Raw genomic sequence first — 20064 nt, forward strand, 5'->3', positions numbered from 1 at the left:
ACAACAATGACACTGAATTCATAATCATGGTGTAACTACTTTAAATTCTTTTGAATAACATGGCTACTGGTAATGATACCATTGACCTAAAATTCTGTTTGATTTGCCTTTGATCTCTATAGTGGAAATCTTATGCAGACATATACTCTCCTGCTTAGATAGATAGATAGTATTGGTAATTAATATATAAATATATATTTCTAGCAATGAAGATGAAGATTGATTTTCATCATTTTCTTTAGAGTTCCGTATTTTCTCGATTAAACGCCGGGCCCCGAATAAACGCCAGGTCTCCAAGTTGTATTTGAAAATAAACCCCTTAGACAATTATTAAAGGTTGAATATGCTTTAAAAATAATGTCTAATTATATAGCTGTCAAAAATAATGAATAAAAATCATTTCCTAGAAACATAGGGCTTGAAAAAACTCCTGAATTCAAATAAACGGCGGCCCTATAGGGCCAAGTTTGAAATAAACACCGGGGCATTTAATCGAGAAAATACGGTACTTGATTTAATTTGATTTTTTTTTCAGCCTTGCCATTATATATCTCACCTTCTTGGTCATGAAGGTAAAGGAAGTTTGCTTTCAGAACTCAAAACAAGAGGTGAGGGTTTCATGTCAAATACAAACTACAGTCACATATACTTTCAAACTTACCTACTGTTATAACTGTCATAAGTATTAGTGGCCTTGACACTTCACAAATTGATCCAACATTAGTTAGGAAAGAAGAAATACTGTATCAAAACAATAAATTCATCAATGATTTAGCATTAAGGTAAAGTCTGTTTAAAGCCTGTGCACAAGCCTAGTTGCACTCAAGCACCAGTGCTTAACTTTACCTTCTGTAGCATGGAGTGTCAGTGCAGTGTTAGTAGTAATACATGTACAGTTACTTCTAGATACCTTGATGCTGCTTTTTGACTGGTTACCCTCCAACAATTTGCTGCTCTTCATTTATACTCCTTCATGGGTATGGTACTTTGAGAAGAAAAAATAAAATGTCTTTACCCAAGGCAAGAACACAACAGAAACTATCAGACTGAGTAGAGGTTTTGCACTGCTGTAAATTTACTCTACGTATCTAGGGGAGAGGCATTATACCTGATGAATATAAGGACCCTACTCCTTCCCTGTTTTAATATTGTTTGGAGCAAAAAAGGCCCATGTTAATTTCAGGCCCATTTTGGGCAGAAAAGAGCCCATCTGTGTGGATGCACTGCTGATTTGAAATGGTCATGTATTAAAACATCACTTGAAGGCCCATTGCAGGACCTGCTCACATGGTACAAAATCAGCCATGTTGGACACAAGTTGTGCAGTGGGACTTCCAAAACAAAGCAGCTAGCACCAGCCACGTTTGACTCTCCATTGTTCTGGATGTCGCACTTCATAACTTGTGGTCCAGCATGGCAGATTTTGTACCATATGAATGGCTTGTGCAAAGGGTCTAGACACTTAAATCTCATAGTGCCTCTCTCCACCTAAGTGTACAAATGGGTACCAGCAAATTTAATTCTGGGGGTAACCCAGCGATGGACTAGCATCCCATCCAGGAGGGAGTTGAAATACTCCCATTCAATCGCTTCATGCATCACAAAAACTGGGATAAGCTCCAGCCTGTTGGGTCACTAGGCTCAAACACAGACTTTACCCTTTTACCTTTTGGGTTACCCCCAGAATTAAATTTGCTGGTACCCATTTATACACTTGGGTGGAGAGAGACACTTTTAGAGTAAAGTGTCTAGACCCTTTGCACAAGCCGTTTAGTCTATTTTTAGACTACGAGCAGTCCCTATTTTTTCGCAGAGTCCATCGAGCTTGAAGCGAAATTTTTTTCGAAGAGTTCGTCGAGCTTATAGCGAAAAAATTACGCGCGGGGGGAGGAGGCGGGGTAAGCTTAGCCTGCGAACAGGCTCCCGAGTGGGGTTTTTACGCGAGCGAAGCGAGCGGCGTACGCGAGCGAAGTGAGCGGAAGAGCGCGGCCTGAGCGAACAGGCTCCCGAGTGGGGTTTTTACGCGAGCGAAGCGAGCGGCGTACGCGAGCGAAGTGAGCGGAAGAGCGGGGCCTGAGGGGAAGTACGGGGGCGCGGGAGCCTGTGGACAGTCTTTTGAAAACGCCGATCCATGATACCAGATTCTGGTATCATGATCTGATTGGTCAGAACGCTAATTTTTGACAACTGAGTGATGAAAAATAGTGGCATACACAACACGCAAAAAAGTCAACCGACTTGCGCGTGGTTAGATAATTGCAGTAAATCTACATGAATCCTACATTTATCTTGTGGTGCAAATGTCACACAACGAACAAAGGAAAGAGGCGAAAACCCAAAACATCGAGCTCAAAAGACTAAACGCTCGTTAAAATTGATGCAAGATACATATTCTTAGCGACAGTAAATAACGTGTCTCTAAAACAAAGCAATAGCTTTGCAAAATAAAGCTACGCAGTCTCTGGCTAAAGTGGACAGAAATAAATATGTCATCTGTGATAAAAAGCAACACACATTGCAACACTATAAACAGCCGGGCCCGGCCTTGCAAATATAGAATGCAAGTACATAATCAACATATTCACGGAAATAAGATCTGTGTCCTTCCAGAGCGAACATTTTTAGAGCTTAAAACGCATCTTGCAAATATGAATGAGCCAAGACTAACCGCAATAGCAAAATTTAATACAGAGGTGTCAAAATGTACTAACGGGAAACGATGCAGAACTATCATCTCTACACATCTGCTGAGCGGCAGTCTTTCGACTCTACTTTATAACCTAAAATCGCCTTCTTATAATACAAGTGACAGAGCACAGTGCCCTTTCTAAACAACTTTGAAGCGTCAAAATAAATTGGACGACCAAATCCAATTTTACCGAACGGCTTATTTTGTACAAAAGTCACGAAGTAGGAGTCTGTGTAGGCCTGCCATCTGTTTTTTGCTAGGTCTAATTACCCTACTGACAGATTAATACAGGATCCATTACAAGTGGGCGGATGGGCGGAATCAAACAAAGTCTACAGGCTCCCCCTCAGGCCCCGCTCTTCCGCTCGCTTCGCTCGCGTAAAGCCCCGCTCTTCCGCTCGCTTCGCTCGCGTAAAAACCCCACTCGGGAGCCTGTTCGCAGGCTAGGGTAAGCTCGACGAACTCTTCGAAAAAAAATTCGCTTCAAGCTCGACGGACTCTGCGAAAAAATAGGGACTGCTCGTAGTTTAGTCTATTTTATAATCACACCTCTCTGTCTTCTTCTGAGTTATTTCTTTTCCAGTAGTGCTTACCTATTGTTGATGTTTATCCCAACAGGGTGGGTGAATGAACTTGTCGCAGGTGGAGCTCCAGGAGCTAAAGGCTTTATGTTCTTCATCTGCAACATGGAGCTTACCACTGAGGGTCAAGGTAGTATTTGTGGCCCAGGGGGGGTACTCCGGCTTGTTAATGACGGGGATGATTGAAGGATTTTTTTGGGGTTTGAAATTTTCGATTCCGGGATTTTTTTGGGTTGGAAAATTTGGCAAGTATTTTTTTGGGTGACTTGATTTAGATAGGGGATTTTTTAGGTATTAAAAACGAGCTAAAGTGCCTTGGCGTATTTATGGTATGATGAATAAACAAAACGAGCGTTCTTTGTGTTATGTTATTGCCCCTCCTGGCAATTTAGGGGTAATTTGACAAGGGATTTTTTGGGGGGTTATTTTTGGTCCAGGGATTTTTTTGGGTAATGTCGGAAGACTTAGGGATTTTTTTGGGTCCTGAGTTTTGCCTCCATTCGATCATCCCTTTCATTTACAAGCCGGAGTACCCCCCTGGGATTTGTGGTTAATGCTTTTTTGCCATTCTTTTTAAACCATTATCTACTGATTAATGTACCTGATCTAATTCTATCCTTCTTTTAACTGATTGTTTTATAGACCATGTCTATGAAATAGTGACTTGTGTATTTCAATACTTGGAAATGCTAAGAAGGCAGGAACCCCAGGAGTGGATCTTTAAAGAGTGCCAGGTGTGTTGTTTTATTTATAAAATCAGTTACTTAGTTTATGTATGTAGCTAACAAGCATAGAGAGAATTCCAAATGCATGTCTCACACTTGTTTTGAATGACTAGAAATACATGCTGTGACATTATTAACTGGTCAAGGGATAGAAGAGTAAAGGAACTGACTGAGGTCTCATTACATTTAATTTATAAATCAATTTGTTAAAAGACAAGTTGAAAACTACAAAGTAAAAAAACGATTTTATTTACCGGGCCAAAAATGTATTTAATACATTGTTTTTAAAGAAGTTGACAAATGCACAGCAGATGTCATACCTAATCGACGTATTCTTTGGGGGTGAGAAGCCACGGCCAGAAATAGGTCTGCATTCACTGGCTACACTCCAAGAACCACCATTTCAATAAGGAAATGCATGAATTTGGTCCAGTGTACTCCAGTTTTATTAACAATGTGTAATGTAAGAAATGCTCATTGAATGACAGCTCTTGGTGACTGACTTGAATAAAAATCTTATCTTTGTAGGCGCTTGGTGAAGTCAGGTTTCAATTTAAGGACAAGGAGAATCCCAGATCCTATGTCTGTTCGTCGGCTCGCTGTTTGCATGTGAGTATTGGGCTATTACATGTAACAACTGAATATCCTTACTTGTTAATATACTTATCCTCACTGAAGCCCTTTGATGTCCTAAATCTGTGACCTTTATACAGGGTGCCCCTCTAATATGCAATGACTATAGTGAGACACTTTTGACTGTTCCTTTGGATTGTCCATATTCCTTAATTGATTGTCTGTAATGATTGCATAATGCTTACTATCTTTGTTGTGCCTCTGCAGGATTTTGGGGTTGAAGATGTCATTCAAGGTCAATTTATAATCAATCATTTTAAGCCTGATTTGATTAAGATGATTCTTTCATATCTTGTGCCATCAAAAGTAAGGTGAGATTTTTAAGGCTTAAATGATAAAAATTCACCTACCAGTACATAACAGTGGTAGGCATGTGGTTTCATAGAAGACTAACTTTTATTATGTTCTATGTTGTCTTGAGAATTTTGCCTGTCAGAAATACACCGTAGTTTACTGTGATGATCATTGAAAAAATAAAGTCACCAAATCCATTTACAGACATATCTGTGAACATGAGAGAAACATTGAACATTACATAGTAGAACCAGCTAGTATGTTATGTAAATCATAGTCTTTGAGCCTTCCCTGGAATCCTTGTAAGTTCTCTTTTGGAACAAATGATTTTTTTTTGATTTTATTATTAAATAAATAATAATTATCATGATACTATTTTATTTTTTATTTTACCGGTATATATTTTTATGTCATTTTAATAATTCTTTTCACTCTTTCTGCAGAATAACGTTGATTGCAAAACTTTTTGAGGGAAAAACTGATCTTGTAGAAGAGTGGTATGGAACAGAATACTCTGTAAATAAAATCTCTCATAACTACATAGAGGTAACTAGTTAATAGTATGTCATACATTTGATATATTGTCATAAAAAATGTTGTGGTTATTCATCGTGGTAGAGTACAATAATAAAGTATTATTTCATTTGTCTCACGACGTAGTCATGTGTGATGGAGATCGCAACGTTTCGACTGCATACTGCTAGTCTTTATCAGGCGATAAGGTCGACTGGTTGTGCGTTAGCTTATAAAGCACACGGCTGCGCTGTGATTGGTTGGTTTTCAACAGCTCTGATTGGTGCATTTCGATCCTCAGTGTTCTGCATGCTGGTGTACTGTTGCTCCCTCGGCGGTCCACAGTCGTACAGTTCTCCTGTTGTTGTGTTTTTTGATCGTGGGCATCCATGCTTCAGGAATTTCAATTCCACTGTCCCTGTTGATATTATTAGGGTGAAGTCTTATGTGAATCGCCTCTTTGACCCGGCGTGTGTACCAGTGCGAGTCACGATCAATAAACTTTACCTCATTCCAAAGCGGGAAGTGTCCGGTGTTGTTGGTATGCTCTGCAACAGCGGAAGTCTGGGTGCGTGCGAGTCGGATGTCCCGGTTGTGTTCTTTGATCCTATCTTGCATAGGTCTTCCAGTTTCGCCGATGTAAACTTTGCCACATTCACAGGGAATCCTGTAAACAAAGCCATCTTGCTTAGTCGAATCAACAGCGTCTTTCGGCCGTACTAGTTGTGATCGTAGTGTAGTTTCCGACTTGAAAACAGCGCGTACGCCTTGTTGTTGTAGGCAGCGGCGAAGTTGCTCGGAAAGACCTTTGACATAAGGTAGAACGGCAGTAGATTTAAACTCAGCCACAGGTTCAGCACTGGTGTTCGGTTTTCTAGTCTTGGTGATCTTCTGCAAGAAAGAAAAAGGATAACCATTAGATACAAGAACAGATGACAGATGTTTTTTCTCCTTGGAGATTACAGATGGTTTTGTTACGAGGCGTTTAGACCTTATCGCCTGATGAAGACTAGCAGTATGCAGTCGAAACGTTGCGATATCCATCACACGTGACTACGTTGTGAGACAAACGAAATAATACTTTATTATTTGATGTATTGTTTATTTACTGTTCAGTTGATATCTTAATAATTTGTAAATGTTGGCATTGCAGAACCAACACCTGAGTATTGTATTGTTGGTGATTTACACTTTGTAATTATGTTTGGTTGTATTCAAATTGCTACAGAGCTGTGCATTGCCTGGGGATCGATATTGGGTACAGTTCAGTAGCTGACTCATCCCCAGTCGTCTCTTATGAGAAATTGCAAAAAGCGAAGGATGATTCCCCCCGTGTTGAGCAGTCGACTCAAGACGGACTCAAAAGATGACTGGGGACGAGTCAGGTTCAGTAGTAAATGGTTGATACAGTGCACAAACATTTTTATTGGTAACTGTGAAGCAAGACCAAAGGAAATCAAAATTTACTTAATATGTTTTATGAAGACAGCCTAGGTTTACTTAGAATAAACTGTAGACTGTTTCCAATGTTATGTGTAGCTTTTTATTTTCTATGTTATTTGTTCAAAATTCAATTTTTAGGAATGGAAGAATGTGCCATTGAATCCCTCTTTGCAACTTCCTGAGGAAAATGAGTTCATTCCAACAGATTTTACAATAAGAGAAAGGCCCAATGATGTAAGTACACAACTTCCAGCTTCTTTCTTTCTTATTTGAGAAAAAAAAAATGTTTCCATTACCAGTAAAATCCAAAGTCAAATTCTTGAGATGCCACATGTACACTGCTTTGAACTGCTTTCTTTCCCAAGATAAGTCATTTTGAAAGTGTGTTGACAGGGGCCTGGAAAGTTTCTGTGTGTGTGTGTGTGTGTGTGTGTGTGTTGGGGGGAGGGGCATTCCCTGTTGGTGTACATCATCCACTTTTGACCTTTTTCTCAACTGCTTGTCAGACTTTGTGTAAAAAAGGGAAATCTTACAACCATTAATTCAGGGTTGCCACAGGCCAGTAAATGTTCAGGGAAAAATAAAATTCTTCAAGGTCAGGGAAAAGTCAGGGAATATTATTTCAAGTCAGGAAAAATTGACAGTTTGAAGAACAGCCAGGGAAAATTGGAATGTGACACCGCTGATTTGATACAATTGATAGCTGGGAGAAACATTTCAGGTCAATGTGATCTCAGTTATATGTTTTTTTTTGGAAGTGGGAGCTGGAGGCTGGCCACTACTGTATCTGACAATTTGAATCTATTTGGTTATCAAAATTTTATTTTAACAGGAAAAAGTCAGGGAATTTTAAAAATTTATGTCTGTGGCAACCATGGTCTAATTCACTAGACACATTCTATTTACTGAACTTTCAAGTCCCCTTGAGGAATATACTAAATAAATTTCTTTTCTAAGTTGTACCATTGAGAATGTTTTTGTACTGGTGATAATTGATTTTGTACTGATGAGTTAGTTAACCAGTACTTTTTTCTGTTTATTTTTAGTCTTCGTCAATTCCTAGTCTTATAAAGGTATGCAACAACAAAGTTAAGCTAAAAAACGGCATGAGAATGAAATATTACATGCTCAGTTACATGTAAAAATTGGTAAAATTCCATGTAAAGACATAGATTGAAGTTACTGCTATTAATCTGATAGATAAATCTTGTAAAGTGTGCCATAAGTACAGCGATTAAAGATTGGAACTATGCTCTTGTTTCAAAACTATGTTAACTATGTTTATTTTGCTTAACATAACAATCTTTAATGTTCTATTTTATCTTTCGCACAAGTTAAAAAATATATACCATAGATGAAAAACCTCATAGAAAGTATCCCACAAAACAGTTAGACAGCGTGCCTGTTTGTGTGGTTTTCTAGCGTCATTGTCGCTTTTATGGATTTTTTGCATGGCTACATACAGTGTAACTGGTTCGTCGTTTGTTTGACCATATCTCCTCTTTTTTTGGTTTTTACCTCTCTGTACGCGTTACATGCCTATGTTTCATCACTCAGGACGACTCGCTGTTAAAAGTTTGGTTTAAACAAGATGACACGTTCCTACTACCCAAGGCTTGTCTCCTCTTTGAAATTACAAGGTACCTTGTGCATGGATTTTATGTTTGTGCAGAGTGCTGTTACCATGCCATCATAGCAAACAAGCTGTTTTTTACAACCAACGCGTTCTAAGCAAAACCAACACCAATTGAGACTTGTCTCAGGCGCGATTTCCTGCGCTTGGCGCTGGCTGCTTGTCTTTGTGTCAAGTTCTTATTGGTTCATTGCATAAGTGGTATTTGTTTTAATTAGTCAGATACGTTTTCTGTGGACAAGTAGGAGAAAACTGCGCTAAAACTAAACCAGGATAGTGGTCGGGTTTACAAACTTCGTTGAAAATGAAAATAACATTAATTGTCTTACAGTCACCCAAATGCAGTAGTTTTCAGCAGGCGCTATAATTTGTGCCAAGACAAAACATGGATCTTTGTAGAGCTATGTCATTAGTACGTAACTTTGAGTGTCTTGCCCAAGAACGCAACGCAGTGATTCACTAGGTCTCGAAACTGGACCGCTTGAGCTGACATGAGCCAAATTAAAGAAGTGAATGCGTGAGATAGAAGTGTTTTCTCACTCAGGCATTTTTTTCTGTAGTCCATTAGCATACGTGGATCCAGTTCACTGTGACATGGCACATTTGTTTGTGGAGCTGCTCAAGGACTCGTTAAATGAGTACGCGTATGCAGCCGAGATAGCTGGAGTGAACTACAAACTGGAGAACACCATGTATGGAATCTTTGTAAGTAGCAGGTGCAAGCTGCCAAATATGGAGAGGGAAAGGAGAGTAATCTGCAATTGACTTGCGTCCAGGGGGATCAGGGTGTAGCAGTTCTTCAAGTCGCTTCATGCTATGCAACCTGATGCTTGAGGGTTTTTATGCATTCCCGATGTGTACCTCCCTGTAAGGGTCCCATGTTACGAGTAAGAATCTGTGTGCTGACTATAGTGATTTATCATACCAACTATAGTATGGGGGAAGTTATTTCTGCAGTTAGGATATCACTGTAAGGATCGATTATCTCCTATAGTATGCGTCAAATTCTCCTTATTTTACAGCTGAGCATCAAAGGGTATAACCACAAACAGCCGGTTTTACTGAAGAAGATTTTCAACAGAATAGCAAACTTCCAAGTCGATCCCAAGAGATTCCCACTCATCAAAGAAAGGGTAAGAAGAATCCTCTAAAGTAAGTTGCCCAAAAAAGTTTATTAGGACGAAGTCCATCGAGAAATCGAATAATATTAATTTTAGTTGGACAAAAATCGAGTAGCAAGATAATTTAAACCCTATTGCGTTATTTTCTACAACTTTTAAAGCTAAATATGTAAGTAATTATTCGAGAGAACGCCACCAAGAATTTCTTATCAGAGCCTGAGAAAATGTATTTCGAAGTTCACAAGAACGATGGAAACTATAGGTAAAATCTCAGGTGAAGCTTGATTCAGTGGAATTCAGTATAACTTTGAAGTTTGTTTCGATGTTTGGTGTTGTTAGAAATTATTTCTTTTGATATGATATTTGAAACAGTAACACAGAGATTTGCAATAAGACGTAAATAATTTTTTGTACATATTTTTTTCAATTATAAATACTCGAAGTCCGGATTCTGTCTCAACTCTTTTTACTGATGCCATCATGCTCAAACTTGTTGTTTTTTCTCCTTGTCACGGTTTAGTGTGCTATTGCGCTGAAGAACTTTGTTGCTGAGCCACCTCACCAGCACGCCTTGTATTACACCTCATTTCTATTAGAAGAACTTGCCTGGCACAAGGATGAACTTCTAGAAGCTATAGAAGGTGTGTGTTGCAGTAAACATAGTCTTGTATCTATTACTGTTTTCGTCTGCTGCTAGGAGTGGGTAGAATAAAAAGAGACTGTTCTTAGTGTAGAGAAGGGTGAAGGGAAAAGTGAGGAAAACACGAGGTTGCCAAATCATAAACGATCCTTCGTTTTGTTATGCGATTGATAGAGCAGTTTTCAATTGAGTGTCGTAAAACCAAAACCAAAGTAATTACTCTGGCCAATCACAAAGGACATAGACAATCCAGTGAACCAATCAAAACACGAAGCAAATACATGTAGCTGGTACGAAGCGCGGGAAAACGTGCGCGAGCGAGTCACGATTGGTTTTGGTTTTAGTTCTGATTGGCTGAGAAAGTGTCGCGAGATTTTTAAGCCAATCACTAAGCGTAGAAATGCAAAACCAAAGCAAACGCAATTAACTTTCGACACTCAAGTGAAAACCGCTCTATGATGAAGCAAAGCAAGTTAAGTCTGAATAGAAGTCTCTGCTTCCCTGTTTCTAAATATTGTAAATTAGATAGTGTTCCCGATTAGTAGGCCCTATATGGCCAGCTGGAAGACCAGACACTTATAAAGTTGTTGTTGTTGCTGTAGTAAAGTATGCAACCGACACTTAGATCTGGCTTTCAAAGGAAGAAAACGTTGTATGCAACCATGTGAACCAACATCAGTATAAACTCAAACCTGTCGACTTGATCTCCACGTTCAGTGACTGACACACTGATTTGTTGATTGTCTTTTAGAGGTAACCCTGGAGAAGCTAGTGGCTTTCATTCCTGATTTGCTAGGAAGACTTCATATCGAGTGTTTGTTTCATGGAAACGTGACCAAAGAGGTGTGTGAGATATATTTTGTTATTTTATTTAATCGTCTTAACGACCTTTTCCTTTCCTTTCCTTTTGTCACGATAGGAATTAGACCCCTATCTGAGTATAAGGAAACGAACTCAGAAAGTACCTCAAAACCAGAAAATACCTGTGAATTGCACATGAAAGACCATTCTATCTGAAATCTTGACCTTCCTTCCAAATATGGTTAACGATACAATACAATTCAGTAGTTGTTACTTTAAGATACAATAAGTACAGTACAAGGTTTACATTAGAAAAAGATCTCAAAGGAACATCTGCCCAGACCTCCCAAATAGTTTAGTAGGTCAACCTATTCATAAACATATAGGTTTTGCATTTCAAAAGTAACCTTTTATTCTCGCTTTATATTCCTCAAGGTAAACGGTCCAAAAGTTAATCTGGATTCCTAATTACAACTTAACCAATGAAAATACTATATTCTGGAAAATACATCAATCCGTATTTTAAAGTAGTATCTTAATTGTAGGAATTAGATGTAAATACAAAGAGTGTTGGAAAATGTAGTATAATTTAATGTAAATAGACCAAAATCGTTTTTGTACTTATATTATATTTTAATTTAAACAGTGTCCCCAATTAGTAAGCTTCGGGCTAGCTAGAAGACCAGATTATTATTATTATTATTATTATTATTATTATTATTATTATTATTATTATTATTATTATTATTATTATTATTATTATATCTCTCGCATGAAAAACTAACTTTTATTCATGTACAAAAGGATCTCTTTTGTATAAGAATTCAATAGCGAAAGACAACTGTGTTTGTCTAGGTTGGTATATAAGTAACGCATAAACTGTAAGAAATTGATTACCTTACTGGATTACCCTTGGCAGTTTATACTATGAGTTAGTGTGAAGTACCGTCGAAGTTTATCCTACAATAAAGAAGATTTGCTGAGTTCCAAAGAAGTTTCCTTGGTTTTCTGCTGTGTTATCGTCCACTAAGGCGGAGGAACAAGTTCTCTGTACCTCTGGCATACGTAACGAGTGCCGGCAGCCTAGCCAGTGGCTCTACCGAGTTGTTCTCCCCGTTCCGCGTCGAAATATCTTATTTACCGAATCATCCGTCCATTCACCCGTCGAGAGTTTCCAAGAACAAGCAAATAAGCGTCCGATTACCATAAATCGTATCGTTACACTTTCTTTCGAATTTACTGTAGCTCTTTGGTAATCTTGTACCCATATTTCTACTTACCTCAGGGTTGAGAAGATCTGGGTATGAGATTACCCCCTTGGGTGCATACGGCGCATTGAGAAATGTACGCATTGCGGACCCTTTTTCATTTTATCCCGTTCTATTTCTTTGTTTGTTTTCTATAAAGCTTTTATTCATATTTTAGAGCGCGATTTGGTAATTTTTCTTTGGTGATCAATCTCTCTATTCTCATTTCTTGCATACTGACCTTGTACTAATGCTTCGAGGGAGAATTAGGCGTGATCACTACTAGGCCAGCAATGTCCATGTCCATGCACATTGGCAAGACCTGTAGTAAAGCTTTTCATGGGTTGTACAACATACGACAAATCAGGAAATTTCTCAGCCCTGAGTCAACGAAGACGCTAGTTCACGCATTTGTAACTTCACACTTGGACTACTGCAACTCTCTTCTCTTTGGCGTTCCAAAGTACCAGACATCGTCTGTAGAAGGTTCTTAACGCTGGTGCTCGATTAATCTTTAGGATTCCGAAGTTTGATCACATTTCGGGCGCTTTATTTAATCTTCATTGGCTACCTGTGATTTATCGTGTCCGCTTTAAGTTGCTACTTCTTGTTTATAAATCTCTTAACAACGAAGGACCAGACTATCTAAAAGATTTTCTACAGCCATATTCTGTAAAAAACCCATCGCCTTCGTTCCTGCGTTCAGAGCCTCCTGAAGGTCCCAAGAACACGTCACAAGTCCTTCGGTGATCGCGCCTTTGCGCATTCTGGGCCATCACTCTGGAACGAGTTGCCTTTTAACATTCGATCTAGCCCGAATATTACAATTTTTAAATCTAAGCTAAAGACATATTTTTTTCAGAAAGCATATGACTTGTTTATATATTTTTAATCTTTTATCGTTGTATTTTTGTAAAATATTTTTAATAGTTTGTCTTTTTTATATTTTAACTTATACGATTTTAACTTATCTGAAAGCGCTTTAGAATAATTTTTAAGTAATTTTAGCGCTATATAAATTAGATTATTATTATTATTATTATTATTATTATTATTATTATTATTATTATTATTATTATTATTATTATTATTATTATTATTATTATTATTATGAACGCAATGAAGTTAAGCTCTGCGTTGTTCATGTATTTTATGCGCTGTAGGAAGCTTTAGGCACTGCGGATCTCGTGGAAAAGATTATTAAAGAGGACAGCAAGACCAAGCCTTTGTTACCACTGCAGTTGATTCGACACAGAGAGATTCAGTTACCAGGCGGTGAGTTTAGATTTTGTGCAAACTCCAAAAACACTTATCGGTAAAAGTGTTTGAAGTCTGCTTTTAAATTAGAAAAACGTCCATCTGAGAGGGTGTTTAATTGTGGTTAAATTGAATTTTCATCAAGTTTTTTACGTTACGTATGTACAGTGTACGTCACTAAAAAAGAGATGGAAATACAGCCAAATGTTCAGTTTTTGAATACTGAACTGCACGATGTGTCCAGTACAGCAATTATCACAGTTTCTATGTTGTCTTATGAGGCCCTTGAAACATGAATGTATATCAAATGTTTTTTTACACTTCTAAAGCATGGTTTCATTCCCCTGTTTAGGATGTTCGTATTTATTTGAAGTGCAAAATGAAGTCCACAATAATTCAAGCTTGGAAATTTATTATCAGGTTTGTATCGACTTTAGTTCTGTGTGTGATTTGTGACATGGTCTCACTTTATGTAATGTTACCTGATTTAAATACAAGACTTCTTTTTCTGTTCTAGTGTGACCTTCAAGCCACCAAAAGTAACGTGCTTCTGGAGTTGTTTTGTCAAATTATCTGTGAGCCATGTTTTAACACTCTTAGAACTCAGGAGCAGTTAGGTATGTATGCTCAGGCGAAATGACTCTCCTTTTTGTGCTTTGTATATGTAGATTCAGAGTCTGGGAGGGTATTTTCGGGATCCGGGATTTGACCAAAATACAGTGCGGGATTCGGGAAAATATTTTGACGGGATTCGGGATTTGACTGCTCTCCGGGAAGTAGAATTCACCAAAATTTTGACACGGGATGTGGGATTTTTTGCCTGTCTGTCGGGAATTCGAGAAATCGTGACGACCCAAATAGACGTTCTTAGTGGTGTCTCGCTTCAAACCAAACTATAGATAAGACGCGGTTGAGGCTGTCCCTGTAAACGTTCTATCAAGGATAGTGCACACACCTACAGGACCAACCTCTTCGCCAGGGCGCTTTTCCTCCCGCTCTGAAGGGAATCAAATCGCTGTCAAATCGTGCTCTTTCATCATACTGAGGTATGAAAAGCTATTTCAATCGAAAGGGCAAATCTACACCTTTCATTTATTAGCTTTTGGAGAAATATTTATTTTTCAATGTCTTTTGGGGGAAAGAAAAAACGGGATTCGGGATAGCGATTAAAAAAGTGCGGGATTCGGGATTTCCGTAAAAATGGAGCGCGAATGCGGGATCAGGACCCCCCCCCCCCCCCCCCCCCGCCCCTCCCTTCCAGACCCTGATGGACTTCTGTCGACTAATGAAACATTTTCTTCGCAAATCAAGATTGCTGTATAAAAATCGAATCTTACAGACGAGCTAAAGTAATTGTTAATAAATTCATTATAAATTTTGTAAAGAGTAAAGGCTAGATACCTAATTTATTTTAATTTTCGCGGCAGTTATGATTGTCGCGGTTTTCGCGATTGCCGTAAATTGCGAACTAAAGACTCGCGAGAGAAATTTTCTGTGAAAATTAACGACGCGAAATTGGTACAAGACGTGATGCAAGCATTCGGAATCTGCGCGCGCGAGCTGACGCGCGCTCAGACAAAAATGATCAACCACGGATTTATGTTAAACATTTCAAAGGATAACTTTATCCGTAGTAGATTTCCGAGGCCGGACAATGTTGTTTAATCTTCCAAAGATTATGAATTTGTAGATCTTGCATCAAACGCTCAGTAAACACTGTTATCGAGCGCCAAGTGGTTTCAACGTTGACGCATGCTCAAATAGCGATCTTGGATAATTTCTATTCTGCTGACGTTTTTGTTACAAATGTCTGGGGGAAAATGGCAACTTTCGTGTAGTTTTTCTCGAGTTTCCTTCGGTGAAATTTCGTAAAATTTGGCACGGGGGTTACAATTATTCTGCTTTACGTGGCGCTCGTTTTTTAAGAAAATCTATAAGCCATGTTTTTCCGCAGAGGGAAAACACACAGATTTCTAGATAACAAAGAATCTGCCTTTACAACCCTTACTTTTTTCCTGTTTAAATTTTTTTTCCATGTAATATCCAAGTACTGTGAAAATATCGGAAGATTTCACCGAAGGAAATTGTAGAAAATCGCGCTTAAAGCCAACTAAACACTAAAAGACGCATTTGTTTGGATAGTCGTAATTCTCGACTGGAATCCATTATTTTAACAGAGATGATTGTAGAACACTATTTCATCATTGCTGATTGCATTTAATAAGTTTTAGCGAACTAGGACACTAGCGCGCGCCACATCATATGTGATTACCCTATGGAGCCACCTTAAATGTTTAGTGAATTTTATGTAGCAGCAGTTAGTGACTTAATTATCGAACCAAATTAAAAGTTTAATACCTGATCGCAGTGTTTTTCAGAACGATACGGTTTTTTTAGCAGTCCAGTGTTTAGAAAATACTTGCCAAACGATCGGGAAAAGGTAACATAACAAACATGTCTCTCAAACCTAGCGAGTCACAAAGAGGCATTTGTGCTTTGAACACGTAGGCTACCAAATGTTTACAATAAATTACCTAATTTTAAAAATCTGATACAAAAATAGCCTGACCAATCAAGCACAGCAGAAGGATGTTTTAACTACAATCCTAGACAAAAGTCTTGGGACACTTAACCAATTCGACGGAAAATTGACATTGTACTGACCTCCCCCTCCCCACCCCCAATTCAATGTTGGTTTCTATCCATCGTACCGTGGGAGAATATCTCAGCATTGTATTTTTTTTTTTTTTTTTTTTTTGGGGGGGGGGGGGGGGAAAGGGGGCTCGGAAAATTAAACAATGAGTTCTTAACGCAAAGGGATTGGTCACTGAGTACTATTTCTTTAAGTGTCCAAAGGACTTTTGTCTAGGATTGTAGTTGAATGAATGTAAGATAGCGTCAAAGCCCATAGCTGATACCTCAGTTACCACACTAGCAGACTGTCTGGCATTTTTGTCGTTCATCTAATGGCAGAATACTAGAATGAATTCAAGAAACTGCACTACGCTGTTTACTGTGACGATAAATCGATCTACGAGAAACTCTTGCAAAGTTAAAAACGATCTGGTGCCACCCTATGATTGCGGACTTATTTGTGATTAAGTATCATCTAAGAAATTCAGATTTTGTCTCGGCTAGGTTTAGAAGTGTTACATATTAAGGAAACATAGCATAAGCTTTTTAGGTCCTGTTATTTGGTCAAAACTTAATCATTTTATCAGATAGCTTCAGATCTTCTGAATGCCTTGACATTTTTTAGAGGCGCATTTAATCAGTTGATTTTTTCAAACCTGATGTATAATACTTGCAAAGACTGTTTTAATTCTATGAAAAAACTAATTACCAATTTTATTGTGCAATTGATTGTATTAATTCATTTATCGACACAGTTGTATATTTTATCACTTGTTCATTATTTGATTGTAGTTGTGTCCCCAATTATCTTATAGCTGAGTCATAGCTCGAGGGGCCGTCATATAACAGTTAAGAAGTATTTAAAATACAATTGCAAACGCGCTATTCTATAAGAAAAAAAAAACGTTTTTTTCTTAGTGGTGCTTAAAACAAAATCAGTTCGATACTGATAACGGAAGTTTCGTTTTGGGGGTTTGATCATGACAGCGACTTTAGTTTCGTATCACTTGTTAGGATAATGACCGGAACATAAAGTCCCGAAAATATCGTGATCGATACAGGTTTAGATAACTGTTTTATACATCGTACAGACGGAAAATGAGCGAAAGTACACTGTATATATATCGCAGTCGATAGAGCTTTATTTGGCATATTGTTCTATATATCGGTGGTGTAAAATGAGTAGCAGTACGCTGGGAGAGGTGTTTGGCCACATTATATTCAGTTTTACACGAAGTGTGTCAGAGCATTACAACCCAGCAGAACCTGAATACACGGCAGAGTCTTTTGGCTACGATCCTTTCCAGAGCACAGGTCGAGAATGGTATTATCATCCTGTTGATGAGCTTATTTATCAAGAATACAGCGACACAGAAGTCACCAGCACAAACTATCTAGTGAGAAGCAGTCTTGATGTAAGAGTGATAGATGCCTGCTCACCAGAGGAGAACGAAGAAACGCAGGAACATCAGCAAGATGAAGACAAGGAAATGGCTTGGAAGAGGCTTAGACCATCCGCTCTACAGACAGTTTTTAAATCAATGTACATTGGAGCTTTGATTTCACTTTTAACCGCCTCCATCATTGGTACAATATTCATAATGCTGTCTTACCTAATCTACAAAACTGTGATGAACTGTGAATATCAACTAGACAAAATGGCGGTGCGCGTGCAATGGGCGAGAACAATTGCTACTATAATAAGTAGTGTTTTCTTTTACATATGCCCATTTTTGAATCTGTTTCTTCTATTTCGACCATATCAGCTTAAAGGAGCGAAAAGAAAACTGGTTCTGGTTTGTTTCATTACGTACTGTTTGCATGCATTTTATCGTGGAGTGCTTCAAGCTGTAGGAAAACCTTTCTTTACGCAGCTTGCTTTATACAACATTCCAGTTTATATTTTGGTGATTTCCGCTGTCTGTTTCCAGCCGTATCTCATTGCAAAGCACTTCTGTGTACGGTCTAGAGCATGGGTGGCAAGTGTTATTTGTAAAATGGTAATACCAACTGGTTGTGCTATTATCGTCGCCTTTGCTATCAGGTATTCCATTTACAGCGCGTATATCAAACAAAACAAAGAAGGTAAACTTCTAATCGCCCTCTTCTCTCCTCTTATGGGTGTGGCTGTCAAAGCAATCTCACGCATTTGTGTTCAGCGGTTATGGAACATTACACATCCGGGATATTCCTATGTCTTATTAGCACCGCTGTATTTTTTATTAGCTGTAATGTTTCGAGTTTTGCAAGCAGATCTTGATAGTTTAGAATCCATCGCTCTTCTTGGAATAATTCATGGCTTTGCAGAAGTCATAGAACGCAGCACCGTGGTTGTTATTGATCACATCTGTCACCAGATTTGTAAACGAGTATCAACTCCTTGGGGAAGTTTTCGTACTCCTCGCCGTGAGAGACTAACGGCTGATATCGCTATCATGAGCATGTTGTTCGAATCAACTGCTGTAGTGTCCGTAAATGGCTTCTTGTACTTGTATCGATACATTTTTTTAGAGAATGATTCGCTTTTAACGTTGCTACAGTCTTTTGCTATTTACACTTCAATTCCTCTGGTGATTGAGTGGTTTTTCACCAGCGTATCTCTGGCGATCGAGACTCGTTATCAGAATATAGCTGTAATGGCTGTTTGGCGAAAACAGTGGAAAAGACACATTATAGTGGCAATTGTCAATGTTTTTCCAATAGCTATATGGACTAGTGTTAATCTTTTAGTAGTTATACATGCGCGTTTTCCTGAACCCATAAAACAACCCTGTAAAATGCCGTTTACTTGAAAGGAAAGTGGCATCATGGCAATCAAGCAACATGGAGAACTCGTTCTAAGAAGAAGCGCAACGCACAGGCATTTTTACTGTAAGCACTAGGTTTTAACTGCCAGCCGTAAACTTAGTCTCCGGTGGCAAAAAAAAAACAATAGATTGATCAAGAAATTAAAAATGTATAAAATGTAAATATTCACAGGAAGCAACTGGCGGACAAAGGTCGAACAAACCATTTTCCCTGTAATCAAGATTACTGTATAAATGTCGAATTTAGATCTCAGACGAGTTAAATAAAACAGTTATTTTATAATTCACCGATGTAAATGCACGTGTTTTAAATGAAAATTAGATATGTGTCACATGAAAATGCCGTAAAAGTCCGACAATGAGCTCTCCTAAAGGTTCCCCAAATCTGAGGTGCAAGTAGGCCTTTGTATAAAAGTGCTGTTTGGAATATTAACACCTTAATATTTTTTGAGACGCAAAACCCCTTTCATATCCAAACACTTTTCAAACACACATTTTCTTTTGTTGGTGACTGACGTTTCGACAACCTGAGCGGAAGTCATCTTCAGAGTCAAGTGAAAAGTTGTTGTCAGTCGATGATGTTATAAGTCTGGTCCGTTGAAGTTGATTGGTCAGTTTAACGTTTAGCCGTGATGTTATTGACTGTAAGACTGTTGTAAAGTTTGTCAACAGTAATTGGTCAGTTTCGATCCGTCTATCAGGGTCTGGGAGGGTATTTTCGTGATCCGGGATTTGACCAAAATACGGTGCGGGAATCGGAAAAACACAAAATATGTTGACGGGGATTCGAGATTTGACTGCTCCCCGGGAAGCGGGATGAGCACGGGATGCGGGATATTTTGCCTATCCATCGGGAATTTGGGAAATCCTGAATCGTCAAGAGCCGAAAAAACGTTTTCAGTAGTGGAGAAAGCGAATCAACCAGGCAAGCGCTAAGTGGTGTACATGTCTCCTTTCAAACCAAACTTCCGAGTGTGCCTGGTTAATAGTTATTAAATTGAAACTGTCAAGTAATTGACAGACGGGCAGAAAACAAAGGGTATTTT

At 38.5% G+C, this 20064-nt stretch overlaps 3 protein-coding genes across 3 annotated transcripts in view; all 3 read left to right on the forward strand.

The window, feature by feature from the left end:
• Positions 1-20064, forward strand: part of LOC144643226 (insulin-degrading enzyme-like) — a 32769-nt gene that overhangs the window by 7606 nt on the left and 5099 nt on the right. The window contains exons 10-25 of the mRNA XM_078502423.1: positions 536-608; positions 3308-3400; positions 3913-4004; positions 4524-4604; positions 4836-4939; positions 5366-5468; positions 7017-7112; positions 7925-7951; positions 8436-8518; positions 9072-9216; positions 9534-9644; positions 10153-10273; positions 11024-11115; positions 13484-13595; positions 13930-13997; positions 14095-14194. The gene's annotated coding sequence lies outside the window, so the exon portion shown is untranslated. The remainder of the gene's footprint in view (positions 1-535; positions 609-3307; positions 3401-3912; positions 4005-4523; positions 4605-4835; positions 4940-5365; positions 5469-7016; positions 7113-7924; positions 7952-8435; positions 8519-9071; positions 9217-9533; positions 9645-10152; positions 10274-11023; positions 11116-13483; positions 13596-13929; positions 13998-14094; positions 14195-20064) is intronic.
• LOC144642176 (insulin-degrading enzyme-like) lies at positions 60-14217 on the forward strand. The gene is made up of 16 exons (XM_078501161.1): positions 60-69; positions 3308-3400; positions 3913-4004; positions 4524-4604; positions 4836-4939; positions 5366-5468; positions 7017-7112; positions 7925-7951; positions 8436-8518; positions 9072-9216; positions 9534-9644; positions 10153-10273; positions 11024-11115; positions 13484-13595; positions 13930-13997; positions 14095-14217. Exons 1-16 carry the CDS (start codon positions 60-62, stop codon positions 14215-14217), a joined length of 1461 nt encoding a protein of 486 aa, XP_078357287.1.
• LOC144643200 (uncharacterized) lies at positions 17262-20038 on the forward strand. Its single transcript, XM_078502382.1, has one exon. The coding sequence runs from the start codon at positions 17390-17392 to the stop codon at positions 19001-19003; it is 1614 nt and encodes a 537-aa protein (XP_078358508.1). The 5' UTR covers positions 17262-17389; the 3' UTR covers positions 19004-20038.

This window comes from Oculina patagonica, chromosome 2 (assembly GCF_052425735.1).
Source record: "Oculina patagonica isolate OP01 chromosome 2, crgOcupat, whole genome shotgun sequence".
NCBI lineage: Eukaryota > Metazoa > Cnidaria > Anthozoa > Scleractinia > Oculinidae > Oculina > Oculina patagonica.

What these genes read in the sequence shown, in the direction of transcription:
- LOC144643200 (XM_078502382.1), top strand. Translation starts at nt 17,390, where the DNA reads ATGAGTAGCAGTACGCTGGGAGAGGTGTTTGGCCACATTATATTCAGT.
- LOC144642176 (XM_078501161.1), top strand. An exon ending in CGTCGGCTCGCTGTTTGCAT is followed by an intron (nt 4,605 to 4,835) that starts GTGAGTATTGGG and finishes GTGCCTCTGCAG; the next exon opens with GATTTTGGGGTTGAAGATGT. An exon ending in CAATTCCTAGTCTTATAAAG is followed by an intron (nt 7,952 to 8,435) that starts GTATGCAACAAC and finishes TTCATCACTCAG; the next exon opens with GACGACTCGCTGTTAAAAGT.